The sequence below is a fragment of the Lithobates pipiens genome, unplaced genomic scaffold, assembly GCF_037356315.1.
Source record: "Lithobates pipiens isolate NorthernLeopardFrog02 unplaced genomic scaffold, aLitPip1_a1.2 Scaffold_8, whole genome shotgun sequence".
In the NCBI taxonomy this organism is placed as follows: Eukaryota; Metazoa; Chordata; class Amphibia; order Anura; family Ranidae; genus Lithobates; species Lithobates pipiens.
In genome coordinates this window covers 249,004,841-249,017,375 of record NW_027507903.1, presented here as the reverse complement: position 1 = coordinate 249,017,375, position 12,535 = coordinate 249,004,841, and the positions used below count along the sequence as shown (strand labels likewise).

Below are 12,535 nucleotides of genomic sequence, written 5' to 3'. Positions count from 1 at the left end.
ATGCTGTGTTGCACTCCAATCTTCCCGCCGGACTCGCATTTCGGCGGACAATCCGGCCGTGTGTGTGCCAGTCCGCCGTACTCTTGAAATGAGCGGACTTTTCCCACCCGGAGAAAAGTCTGCTCATTTCGAGCGGGTCTCCAGGTAGGCGGGGCCCGCGAAGGAGACGTCGCTGGCCCCGCCGCCTGGTATGGACTTAAAGGGGAAACACCAACGCCGAAAAAAATCGGCGTGGGGGTCCCCCCCAAGTCCACAACAGACCCTTGTCCGAGCACGCTACCCGACCGGCCAGGAAAGGGGGGGCGAGCGAGCGCCCCCCCCCCCTCCTGAGCCGTGCCAGGCCACGTGCCCTCAACATGGGGGGTGCCTTGGGGAAGGGGGGGCCGCGCGGCCCCCCACCCCAAAGCACCTTGTCCCCATGTTGATGAGGACAAGGGCCTCTTCCCGACAACCCTGGCCATTGGTTGTCGGGGTCTGCGGGCGGGAGCCTTATCGGAATCCGGGAGCCCCCTTTAATAAGGGGGCCCCCGGATACCAGCCCCCCCACTCTATGTGAATGAGTATGGGGTACAATGTACCCCTAACCATTCACCTGTAAAATAAAAGTACAAAAAAAACACAACACACAAGATAAAATACTTTATTGCACAGCTCCGGGGGTCTTCCGTCTTCGGGGGTCTTCTCGCCGGACTCCTCCACTATCTTCTTGTAGCTCTTTTGCTAGCGGAGGAGTCCGGCTTTCTTCCTAGCCGCCGGCCTCTTCTTCCAACTTCGGGGGTCTTGTCCCCCTCTTCGGTTCTTCTGCCGGGCCACCGCGCCTTCTTCTAGCTCTTTTACAGGCGGTGGCCCGGTCTTCTGTCGCCGCCGCCGCCGCCTTCCGTTCTTCTTCTTCTTCTTCTTCTTCTCCAGGAGATGTTGACTCGACGATCTCTCCGGCCGCAATGCCAGGCATACGCTGCGCTGCCACTTATATAGGGACAAGGGGCGGCGTCACATGGGTTTATGTCACATGGGTTGGTCACATGGGTTGATGTCACATGGCGACAGTCCCAGCATCCTCCGGGACTGTGACATCGTAAGGGGCGGGGTCACCATGTGACACCAACCCATGTGACATAAACCCATGTGACACCGCCCCTTGTCCCTATATAAGTGGCAGCGCAGCGCTTCCCTGGCATTGCGGCCGGAGAGATCGTCGAGTCAACATCTCCAGGAGAAGAAGAAGAAGAACGGAAGGCGGCGGCGGCGGCGACAGAAGAACCGAAGAGGGGGACAAGACCCCCGAAGTCGGAAGAAGAGGCCGGCGGCGAGGAAGAAAGCCGGACTCCTCCGCTAGCAAAAGAGCTACAAGAAGATAGCGGAGGAGTCCGGCGAGAAGACCCCCGAAGACGGAAGACCCCCGGAGCTGTGCAATAAAGTATTTTATCTCTTGTGTTGTGTTTTTTTTGTATTTTTATTTTACAGGTGAATGGGTAGGGGTAAATTGTACCCCATACTCATTCACATAGGGTGGGGGGCCGGTATCCCCTATTAAAGGGGGCTCCCGGATTCCGATAAGCCCCCCGCCCGCAGACCCCGACAACCAATGGCCAGGGTTGTCAGGAAGAGGCCCTTGTCCTCATCAAAATGGGGACAAGGTGCTTTGGGGTGGGGGGGCCGCGCGGCCCCCCCTTCCCCAAGGCACCCCCCATGTTGAGGGCACGCGGCCTGGTACGGCTCAGGAGGGGGGGGCGCTCGCTCGCCCCCCCTTTCCTGGCCGGCCGGGTAGCGTGCTCGGACAAGGGTCTGTTGTGGACTTGGGGGGGACCCACATGCCGATTTTTTTCGGCGTTGGGGTTCCCCTTTAAGTCCATACCAGGCGGCGGGGCCAGCGACGTCTCCTTCGTGGGCCCCACCTACCTTGAAATGAGCGGACTTTCCTCCGCGTGTGTGGGTGAGTCCGTTCATTTCAAAAGTAGGGCGGATAGTATGGCGGACTTAGTACGCCGTATTAATCCGCTCAAAAAGTGCCGTGTGTGGGCAAGTAGCCCGTTCGGAAAGTCCGACGGACAGTCTGACGGGAAGTCCGCCAGACTAAGTACGTTGGACATACCGCTACGTGTGTATGCGGCTTTAGACTTCCCAGGTATCCCATCCCCACTCTCATCTGTTTAAGGCTGGGTTCACACTATGTGCGGAGCAGCTCGCAGCAGGGAGCCCGGTGCATCCCCGTTCACCATTTCAGGTTTGAATTAGGCCTTGAATTTTTTCCTGAATTCAGACCTGAACCAGAGCCAAAGATACACGGACTCTTCTGCTGGGCCCTCCACAGCCGCCCCAGAGATGTGTGAACCGGCTCCATTGAGAGACGGTCAAACTCTCCGGTCATGCAAATTGGATGAGCTGAAACCTGCATCCAATTTGCATAAGTGTGAACCCAGCCTGAATCACTGCTTTTTCTTAGAATTCTACAAGGAGCTTTAGATAAAATTAGAGATATTCCCTAAAAATTGTTTTGTTCCAGGTCACATATTTTCATGTTTATGAATAGCTACTAGTGCTGCATATTTTCTTTAGAACATTAAATGCTAAGTTCACCTCTAAAAAAATTATAAATGTATGCATTTTGCATGCATAAATGTGCATGTATTGTTTTTTTCTTAAATTAGCCTGCAAAGTATGATCAGTGAAATAAAGTCGCAGTGCCAGGCTCCTGCAGACTCTTCTTCCACTTTCAGTTACTAAACTGGAGGAAGTGCAACTTGCACTTTGCAAGTTGCACTAAATTTCCTTAGTAAATGTAATGTGGTGAAGCTTCACTTTGTAAAAAATAATCACCTGCAAAGAAAATAAAAAAAAAAACATTTTTGCTTGCACATGATTGGATGATGGAAATCATCAGAGCTTTACTACATTTACTAAGCTCCGGGGAATATGAGTGCAACTGCAAAGTGCACAATCTATTTGCCTTTGGTAAATCCACTCCAATGCCTAAAATTGAGAACTATAACTCTATCCGTCATGGTGGCAGACAGCAGTAGCATTTCATTCACACTGATTTCAAAAGTGACAGCAGCTGTAGGGCAGAAGAACCCCCACACAATGTCATGGGGGTGAAGGCAGTCTGGGGGGTTGCTTAGCAACATGTTAAATGTTATGCCCTAAGTATGGGTGAAATATGCTGCAAAAGGTGGATACCTGTGGTTAGTACTGACTTTAATACATTATTATTATTATTATTATTATACAGGTTTTATATAACGCCAACAGTTTGCTCAGCGCTTTACAACATGAGGGCAGACATTACAGTTACATTACAATTTGGTACAAGAGGAATCAGAGGGCCCTGCTCGTTAGAGCTTACAATCTAAACAGTACATAAAGCTGTTTTGTTCTCTGCATCACTGGTTATGTCTTTGTGATCTAAATTACTACAACAAATATCTAAGATTTCTATTACTAGTAGTCAGGAAAATGCATGCTTACAGTGTAGAACGTGGAACTACTCCACAGAAGCTTCAACTTCAACTTCAGCTGAACTCAAGCCAATCTCTCCTAAAAACGATCATGTATTTGTGTATTAAACACTAAATAATGACAATGTTTATTGTCCTAGAATTAGAACTTTTGGTAATATATAGAGAACTTTAATACAACTACAGAACCATAGGGCTTTTCCCGTGGCAATTGTCCATGCCAAGGCATTTGTGTCAGAAGCTATAATGACCATCTAACCTTCGGCAGCTTGCCACAATTAAGGTAAGGAGTCACCTGCTTGCTTACTGTCTTCATGAACTTTTATATCTAGCACACATTAATGAAAATTCTATGTGTTTATTTTTGCCATTTGAAAATAGATGTCTGACGGCTATGTACTGTATGCTTAAAAATATAATACATAGCATTTGAAATAATAATTATCGTACTAGTTGACTTGCTCCTTTAACAATGTGTTTAAAAGCAGCAGAGAATTTGTTTAAGTGTGTATAATGACAGAATGTCTGTTTCTCTCATTTTGTCTCTTGAACTTTGGGTAATTTTCAGGGTATGGAGCCAACCTCACAAATGTCCTGAGGCCAGCAGGCACCAAGAACAGACAGCACACACCTTCTCCCAAACGGACTGATGACAGGCATGTTACACCCGAGTCCAATTATATCTGGTGAAGCCCGGCACATCTGAAACCTTTTACATTACACAGTTCAAAGTGTTCATTAACCGTTCATGCATTGTATGATTACTGGTCTGAATCCTACTAGTTTTAATGTAAACCACTGTTGTATCATTTCATTCCATGCAATCGCTATATCAGTTAAATGATCCAAGACTGGTTTCTGCTTTTTTCGGTGGGTTTTACAGCCACATATGTAAAATATGTCTAGTGTTCATAAATATTTCAGAAATAAAATGGAATTCCCAATAAGAGTTGAAAAGCACATTGTCTCCAAAATGTTGTACATCAAATCTATTTGAAGGAGGAGCAGTTTGTTAAATTACATATTAAAATTATTTTTTTAAGGAGCATCAGGGTACAAACTGACTATCAGGACACACTTGCATATAACTGGCATCCATTCATCAGAGGTCAATGTAGAGATAATTCACCTCTTGTAAACACTGCAGTGTTTAGATTCCAGATAATACATCAGATCTGTTCTAATCACCATAGCATAATGCTGCCATTTGTATAGGAGATCAATTATCTTTACACTTAGCCTAGTGCCTCAGTCATGCACAAATGTGGATTTAAACTGGCAATTTGGAGAGCCCCCAATCTGCATTTACCCTTGGGCTTTAATAGGGATTAATAAAGTTAATCTGGCCATAAATTATACATTTTCCTTGTACAATTTCCTTTAAATTTACCTTTAACTAGGTAGTGGAAGGACCTACACATGGAAAGTGCTGTTTAGGTCTTACATCTTATTATATGTTTTTTTAGTAAATGTAAAGGAAAATTGTACCATAAGATTGTATAATGTATGGCCAGCCTAAGATTACATGAGGTGTTTTGGTGGACAGGATTACTCCAGTATTTCCACATTCTCTCATGGAGTGCTGTTGCAATGAGGTGCATTAAGAAGTGCTTTACATTTACTATGCAACAATGCACAGTGCATCGTTATAAAAGGGGCATTTCGTAGTAAAATGCATAAAGCAAGCAGGGTGCATTAGGATGAGCAAAAGGAAGTGATCTTCAGCTAAACAATGTAAAAAGCTGTAGAGGGGAAAGTGGCAAAATTACTTTATCACTGCTTAATCTAACAATGAGAACGGACTTTTTTTTTTTGCGTAAATTTTCTGTTGATTGGGTATTTATCAGAGGTGCCAGTTTAAAGCCAACCATAGATGGATCACTTGATTCCCTCATCAACACAGTCAGTGTTTATGGGGGAAGCCCTCCTGCAAAACCATTGTGTTTTCCCAATGGGGGGGGGGGGAGCAATCCCTGCTGAGAGAACACAGCGATTATTGCTAACGGCAATAATAACGGCTAGCTATGATTGCATGTAAAACCTGACAGGCTGGTCCTACCCAAGTTGATCAATCGATCAACTTGGGTACATTCAGTCTGCCCATACATGGCTCTATCTTGGTTGGTTCCTGCTGAACCAGCAGAGATTGAACTATCTATGGCCAGGTTAAGAGTTATACTATAAAGGCAATCATTCCCCATATACTTCTTTGTTTACAGCTGAGGGTTTGTAGAGAAACAGTCTACCCAGAACTGATATTTCCTAGAACCTAGTAGAGTGAGCTACCTTCTGGCTCTCTTGAGGACTCTGGATCTCCCTGCTACAATTCCTGGCTATGTTTTCTGCCCACTTGGGATGCTGGGTGTTTGCACCTACCTTTGGGTGTTGCCATATCTCTTTTGGCATTATACAGTATATATTAAAACAATATAATAAATATAAATCCAATAGAAAGAATGAAGTCCACTTGAAGTGGTAGTTGCCACATACTTGGATCACAGGCACAGGACTACCACCAGCATCCCCTAAAGATGTGATAATCCATTGGTGGTGTAAATGCTCCAGCATCTAAAAATAGCTAAAACTTGATTTTGGGAGGACTGATCCCTAAATATATTCTATCTGAATTAGGAAACGCAAACAAAAATTCATTTTTGCAAGCAATCCGATTTCTTCATAAAACCCAACTGAATTTTCATTTTAATTCTGCTAAAAAACATTCCAGGTGCATTAAAACAAAAGTCGTAAAAAGACTAACTGTTGGTTTTCCTTAGAAAGCAGCCACAACCTGAAGATATAGGTCCGCTTCCAGCATGCCATAGAGAAGGACACTGCAGAGTTGGACTTCTGTGTGGAGCAGTGGTCTCTCTGTAAAGGTCTGACACACTGCTAAATGAGACCTTTAGCTCAGCATTCAGAAAACCTCACGCTTCCCGATCACCAAATAACTCTATATCTGACTCAGCAGGGGGTATGCTGGACCTCTACAGAGGAACCACTGCTTCCACACAGAGAGCAAGGCACCTTCTCTACAGCAAGAAACCAATTCAATTTTTCTTTATTGTTGTATATCCAGAAAAATAAACATATTGGTTGCTATGGGTTACTGTTCTTTTTACATAGTCATTGCACTTGATTTTTAACTTTGTAAAGAGTGGGGAATGGACAATATTTCTACCAGATTTGCATATTGCAATCTGTGACCCCATTGAAAAGATTTTCCTTAATATTCTGTCCCACTAATGTACAAGACCTGGGGGCATAGACATATCCTGGACAGGGAGGCATTTACAGCAATGAAAAGATTGTCAGAAGATCTAACCTCAAATCTAGTAAAATGTTTTCCTGGGGCAAGTGTGGCAGCATACATGTGGTAGTGGTCCCGCTCCTTGCTTCCCACAACATTAGCAATGACTATAAATGTTTCATTTAGACATAGTACCCTTATTCTCTCTTTTATTCTCAACATGCTCACAGACTAAGGCTTTGCCAACCATATTCCTACTTACCACTGGCTAATGGTATCCAGACAGGTTAAGGCTCCGCTGGATGAAGTTGTAATTCTTCCTTGTACCAACAGTGCAAATAAGGCTGGGAACCCCTTCTGTGGATTTTTAAGGCATGAAACCTGGATTTTAGTCAACCTTATAGCCACAGATATTCATTTTATTTTTATGCTTTTTCACTTCCCCCCACAATGCACTTGTCCCCCTGGGTCATCCTCCTGTCTGCTGGTCTTTACTGCATGTGCATCTCCACACTATTTTCTTCATAGAGCTCCTCCCACCTGTCATATCACAGTGCTGGGTGCCCGCAAATGCACAGTAGGGCCTTGTCGGCTATCTTGGGGATGGCAAAGGTGGCCTGGCTGCAGGAACCCAATCAGGCGCTATGAGGCAAAGCCACTGAACAGGCTAAAAAGGACAGGCTGCTGTGGCTGGGGATTCTTAACTGGGATTCCTTACATTCATTCTGGTAAAGCTTTATGGGGTTGATTAGCAAATGGAAAATAGACTGTGCACTTTGCAAAGTGCAGTTGCTCCAGAGCATAGTAAATGAGGGAGAGCTCTGCTGACTTCCATCATCTAATCATATGCAAGAAAAAAATTGATTGTTTTTTTACTTTCCTTGCATGTGAGTGGGTATTTTTTGCGAATGAAGATTTACATAATTTAATAAGCACTGGAGCAACTGCATTTTGCAAAGTGCACAGTCTATTTGCCTTTAGGAGATCAACCCCTGTGTATCTGTATTTCAGTCTGTGCTGCTTCCAGCATTCTTTGTGTGTTCTGACGTTCTATACTTAGCCAATTGTCTGCTTCATGAAGAGTGCTCCGCTTGAACAAAGATTCTAACACTCCCCTTAGGTACGAGTGTGGTTCTGGCTGGTAAGTATTTCCCTCAGACCCAAAAGAGTGTCTCCTACAGCTGCATCTTCCCTGCTTGCAGCTCTGTTCACAAGTCCTCAAGCAAAAGATCCTGAAATAAATCCCAGTGCCCAGAAGCCATGAATGTCCATCCTCAAATCATACCACACCCATTATTATTTCAGGCCCACCTCTAGAAGGTAGGCATTATTCAACTCACTCACTGAGGCATTTTTTGCAGCCCAACTCTGGGAAACACTGGGCGCGTGGGCTTATTCTCGGTCCGGCAACCCAGTATGCGAAAGACAAGTATTCTTGTCTGAAAGTAGTAAAAATGCATCCCACATGAAGCAAGTATTTCAGGAACCTGTGGCGGTCCGTTAGCACAGTTTCCTCAACCAATGGCACCACCATCAACATCTGCTGCAAGTCAAGAACAACTGTTTCAGTCTTTAACATTCCAGGGAATCCCAACGGCCCAGTTGTGGGGGAGAGGAGGAGCTGGAAGAAGATGACAGCGAGGAGCAATATCTCCCTCTTTCAATTTTTGACTTTGATAGAATCTTATATATTGGCCTTTAAGTAGGCCATTTAATGGGAGGAACCCCAGAAGTCTTCCTAGAAGACCAGCAACTATTATCCAAATCTGGATAAGCATGCTGCAGCCTTCCCATTTATGTCAGAAATTAGGAGAGTCTTTAAGTAACAGTGGAGGAAAACCGACAGGAAACCACCCAACTTTAACAGATTCTCTATCTAATTGTCAATGTCTTTGTGATGTGTTTGACCAGAAATCTAACTCTATGGAAACATTTTGCATCTTTTTACTCCTAGCCAGGGCACTCTGGCTCTAACACTGGGTGGTAGACCCCACCTCCAAGCACAGCTGGTGCACAAACCCCATTGATGGTCATTCTCTGTTAGGCCAGAAACTAGATATGAACATTAACAAGGTGAGTGGTTGTAAGTCAGGGTTCATCCTTTAGGACTGGCACCTCAGAACATCCAAATATCCCTCTAGTAAACAATCATCCTCATACAGATCAAAATATTTCAAAACTAAAGCAGACTTCACTCTGCTAAAAAAAAAAAATTCAAGCCTTTTTGACCTTTTGCCCATTCAGACTTGTGTGGTGGGATAAGGCTAAAGGTCTTTTCACAGGTATGAGTGGAGCACTGGTTAGAACCCTGGATCAGGTCCAAGTTACCCAAAGTCCTCGCTGGTTGTTCTTTTCAGAAGTTTGGCTGACCAGTTCTAAACTATCAAAACAGCCTACTCAAACTAACCCTGCAGCTTGTCATTCTTGGTGCCCTAATCCACACCTCCAGGGGCATGGTCTTGTTGCCACAAGCCAAGAACAGTTTAGACTCAAATAACCCTCTCTTGCAATTTCCCCTCAGCATCTTGTTCCTTGCAGCTTTTAGATGCTCTCTTGTTCAGCATCCCTATGCAGCATGGACCCATTGACACCTGAAGCCTTTGCAGAAAGGATTTCTAGCCCAATGGGATCGGTTCTCTCTTTGCCAACCCATCAGGATATTCCTTGTAATGCAGAAGAGCTTCTGGTGGTGGACAGGTGGACAGAAATCTAAAGTTCACGTTAGTCCAGGCTTACGACAATGTCAGCTAACAATTTTTCCTACAACATTGTTAGACCATTTTTCCTGTCTATTCATGGCAATAACGAGTAGACCCTTAATGAGGAACTTTTCCACCAGTTCAGTACCCAGTGGGATTGTCTGCAAGTATACCTTTTCGGGTCTGGAGAAACTGATGCCCTAGTCAAGCCATGGTCGACACCAACTACAAAAAAACATATTCACACAGTCAAACCTATCCCTGCTTCTAAATATCTTGGCGAATACTACTTTTACTTGCTCTATTCTGGATCTAGAAGACTCTGTTTCTAGTAACAATTACTCTGATTTGCAGGATCTCTGATATTCAAGCCCTGGGGTGTACGAAACCATATATATTACCTCCTTTTCAGGTAGAGTGATCCAACACCGGTCCACTGGATTGTGCTTAAATTTCGACTAAGTTTTCAGGTTAACTAAGATTGGGTTCTGCCCTTTTTCAAAGACCATGCACAGCCCCAAGAGTTTTGCAAGCTGGATTAGGTCAGATGCTTCAGAGCATATACATCATCGCTACAGAACCATTCAGGGCTTTAGAAAGACTTTTTGTTCTCCTTTTCAGTGTTAAAAATGACACGGAAACCTCAAAGAGCAATTTATCCTCCTGGATTGTCATACTAATTCACAAAGCTTACAGTGCTAATAGCAAGATCCCCCTCAAGTGCTGACTGCTGATTCATAAATGGCAGCATCACAGCCAGCTTTCACAGGTATTTTTCCTAAGGCCATTTGTCATGCCATTTGTCATGCCGCTACATTTCTGTCACAATACAGCATTGGAATTGGCAGCCTGGACATCTGTAGAATTCGATGCTAGGAAGGTACCTACTTCTTTCCATCCTGTCTCTTAATAAATATAATATTTTTCATCATACCTTCCTGTGTTGCTAGTTATTTACCACATATGTGTTGCCATTTAACCCCCAAACAAAACATACATTTGTATTAATATTCACCATAAATTTATTTTTCTTGTGCCTAAATATGGCAGCATACCTTTCCCACTCTTTAATATTAATTCTAGTTAAGAGAATTAAGGTTCAATTAAGGTTCAATGTCTAAGGGAAACATTTACATTTATTACTAGTACTGTGGGTAGTCAAGGTGGAGCCAATACCACATGCATGCTGCAATGTTTAGGCAGCAAGAAAATAAATTTATGGTGATATAATTGATACAAATTTACATCATTGTTGCTGTCTGTGCTCAATGGAGAGATTTTATGATCACTTCTTTTGCTGACAGGAAGTGATGAGAAATCTACCAAATAAAGACACAAGGGAGATTAATAACCTGACAAAAGATCTAACCATTCAACACTCTATCCAAAATTAAATATGTTTTGGCTGAAATAGGGTATTTAAAGGGTATGAATAGCCAAATCTTGGATAGAGTAGGGAAGGGTTAAAACCTCTGCCGGTTTATATTTTGCTGTCTCCTACTGAGGATGTCTTTTGCTTAAGCTACATGAATTGATAGGAAACTTCTAAGAAGTGAGGGCAATTCCTCTTGTAAATAATTTACACCAGAACAGGTTTCATCATTGGACAATTTCCTCTTTTGCTCTGTTCTGATATTGATGCTAAAATGTCATTGGATGTCCCATTTCTATCTGTTCCTGTGACAATGAACACTAGTTCATTGTCAAATCAAGACAGTGAATCTCCTCAGCAGGACACAGCATTATTAGCTTTATAGGGGTTCTAATTCTTCCCTACTCCATCCAAAACTAAAAATAATCTTGGCTATACATACACTTTAAATTAGACATTAGAGATTAACTGACTGTGGTTCAACCTGCAGTCCATTCTCAGCAAACTCAACTACGTGGTTCTATATTTACCTATACAAACCCATCTTTCCATAATGTAATATATATAATCTCTATGTATCAATATGTTGCAATATTTAATGTATAATTATAAGGCCTGATTTGGCTATATAGTTGTCAGATGTGCTATTGTTCTTTATTGACTGAAAGATGTTTTCTCTTTTAGTAACTGGCATTTAAGTGAGCTAGTGTACAGTATACACATTTTCTCAGTGTAAAGTCATGTCAGACTGGCTCTGGGGTCTTTGCTAGTCATTATTGTAAATTTTACAACATTGTGTACTCAATAAAATTGCCATTTGGATTGTAAGCAGTACCATCTGAGTGTTTGTTGGATTATAATGGTTTACTTTTGTACATATTTTATGCTAATTAAAAGATATTTGCTTCTGAATAAAATAGTAATTGTAATTAAAATTTCAAAGATCGTGTACATATCTTAAAATGTTATTATGTATTGGAAAGGTTAAAAGAAGTCCCATAAATTGATGTAATAGTGGTAAGATGTTTCTCACCAATTAGATTTACATCTGCACTGGAAGTTAGTTTGTGACTGGTAATGCAGGAAGCAGAGAGTGGGAGAGAAAGTTATACAGCACAGGCCTCAGAAAGAACAATACAGTAAAACCTTGGACTACGAGCATAATTTGTTCCGGAAACATGCTTGTAATCCAAAGCACTTGTATATCAAAGCGAGTTTCCCCATAAGAAATAATGGAAACTCTGATGATTCGTTCCTCAGCCATTCATTCATAAGTCCTTCCGTTTATATTCCATATAAAATGATGATAGCAATGTGACCAAGTTGTGTAACCATAAAATGTCCATTTACACAAGTGGCAGACTCCACAAGGGGATTACAAGCAAAATCCAGGAGGAGCTACAGAGTATAAAAGAGAAGAGAGGCACCTCTAAGTGTAACAATATGGCTACATTTATTGAAGGTACAACATTTAGCAACTCACATGGTTTATGATTAAAAGAGGCACATCTAAGTATGCAGGCATCCAGGGTAAAGCTGCCCACATAGACCATCCTCCACACTGTCAGTCTGCAATCATGACTGGGAAGACTGCCCTGCAGTAGAGCGATCTGAAAGTGAGGCTTGAAGCGCTCATGGAGCACAGCGTGGAATGGATGGGGTCGATGGCAGTGCAGAGCATGGTCTTTGTGGACAGCTTTACCCCGGATGCCTGCATACTTAGATGTGCCTCTTTTAATCAGAAACCATGTGAGTTGCTAAA

The 12,535-nt window shown here is 43.1% G+C and overlaps 1 protein-coding gene across 1 annotated transcript in view; it reads left to right on the top strand.

Moving 5' to 3' along the window:
* WIF1 (Wnt inhibitory factor 1) overlaps window positions 1–11,601 on the top strand; it is a 153,293-nt gene extending 141,692 nt beyond the window's left edge. Inside the window, exon 10 of the mRNA XM_077469847.1 lies at window positions 4,024–11,601. Coding sequence (XP_077325973.1) covers window positions 4,024–4,145 — 122 coding nt within the window. The 3' untranslated portion in view covers window positions 4,146–11,601. The remainder of the gene's footprint in view (window positions 1–4,023) is intronic.
* Window positions 11,602–12,535: the final 934 nt, after the last annotated feature.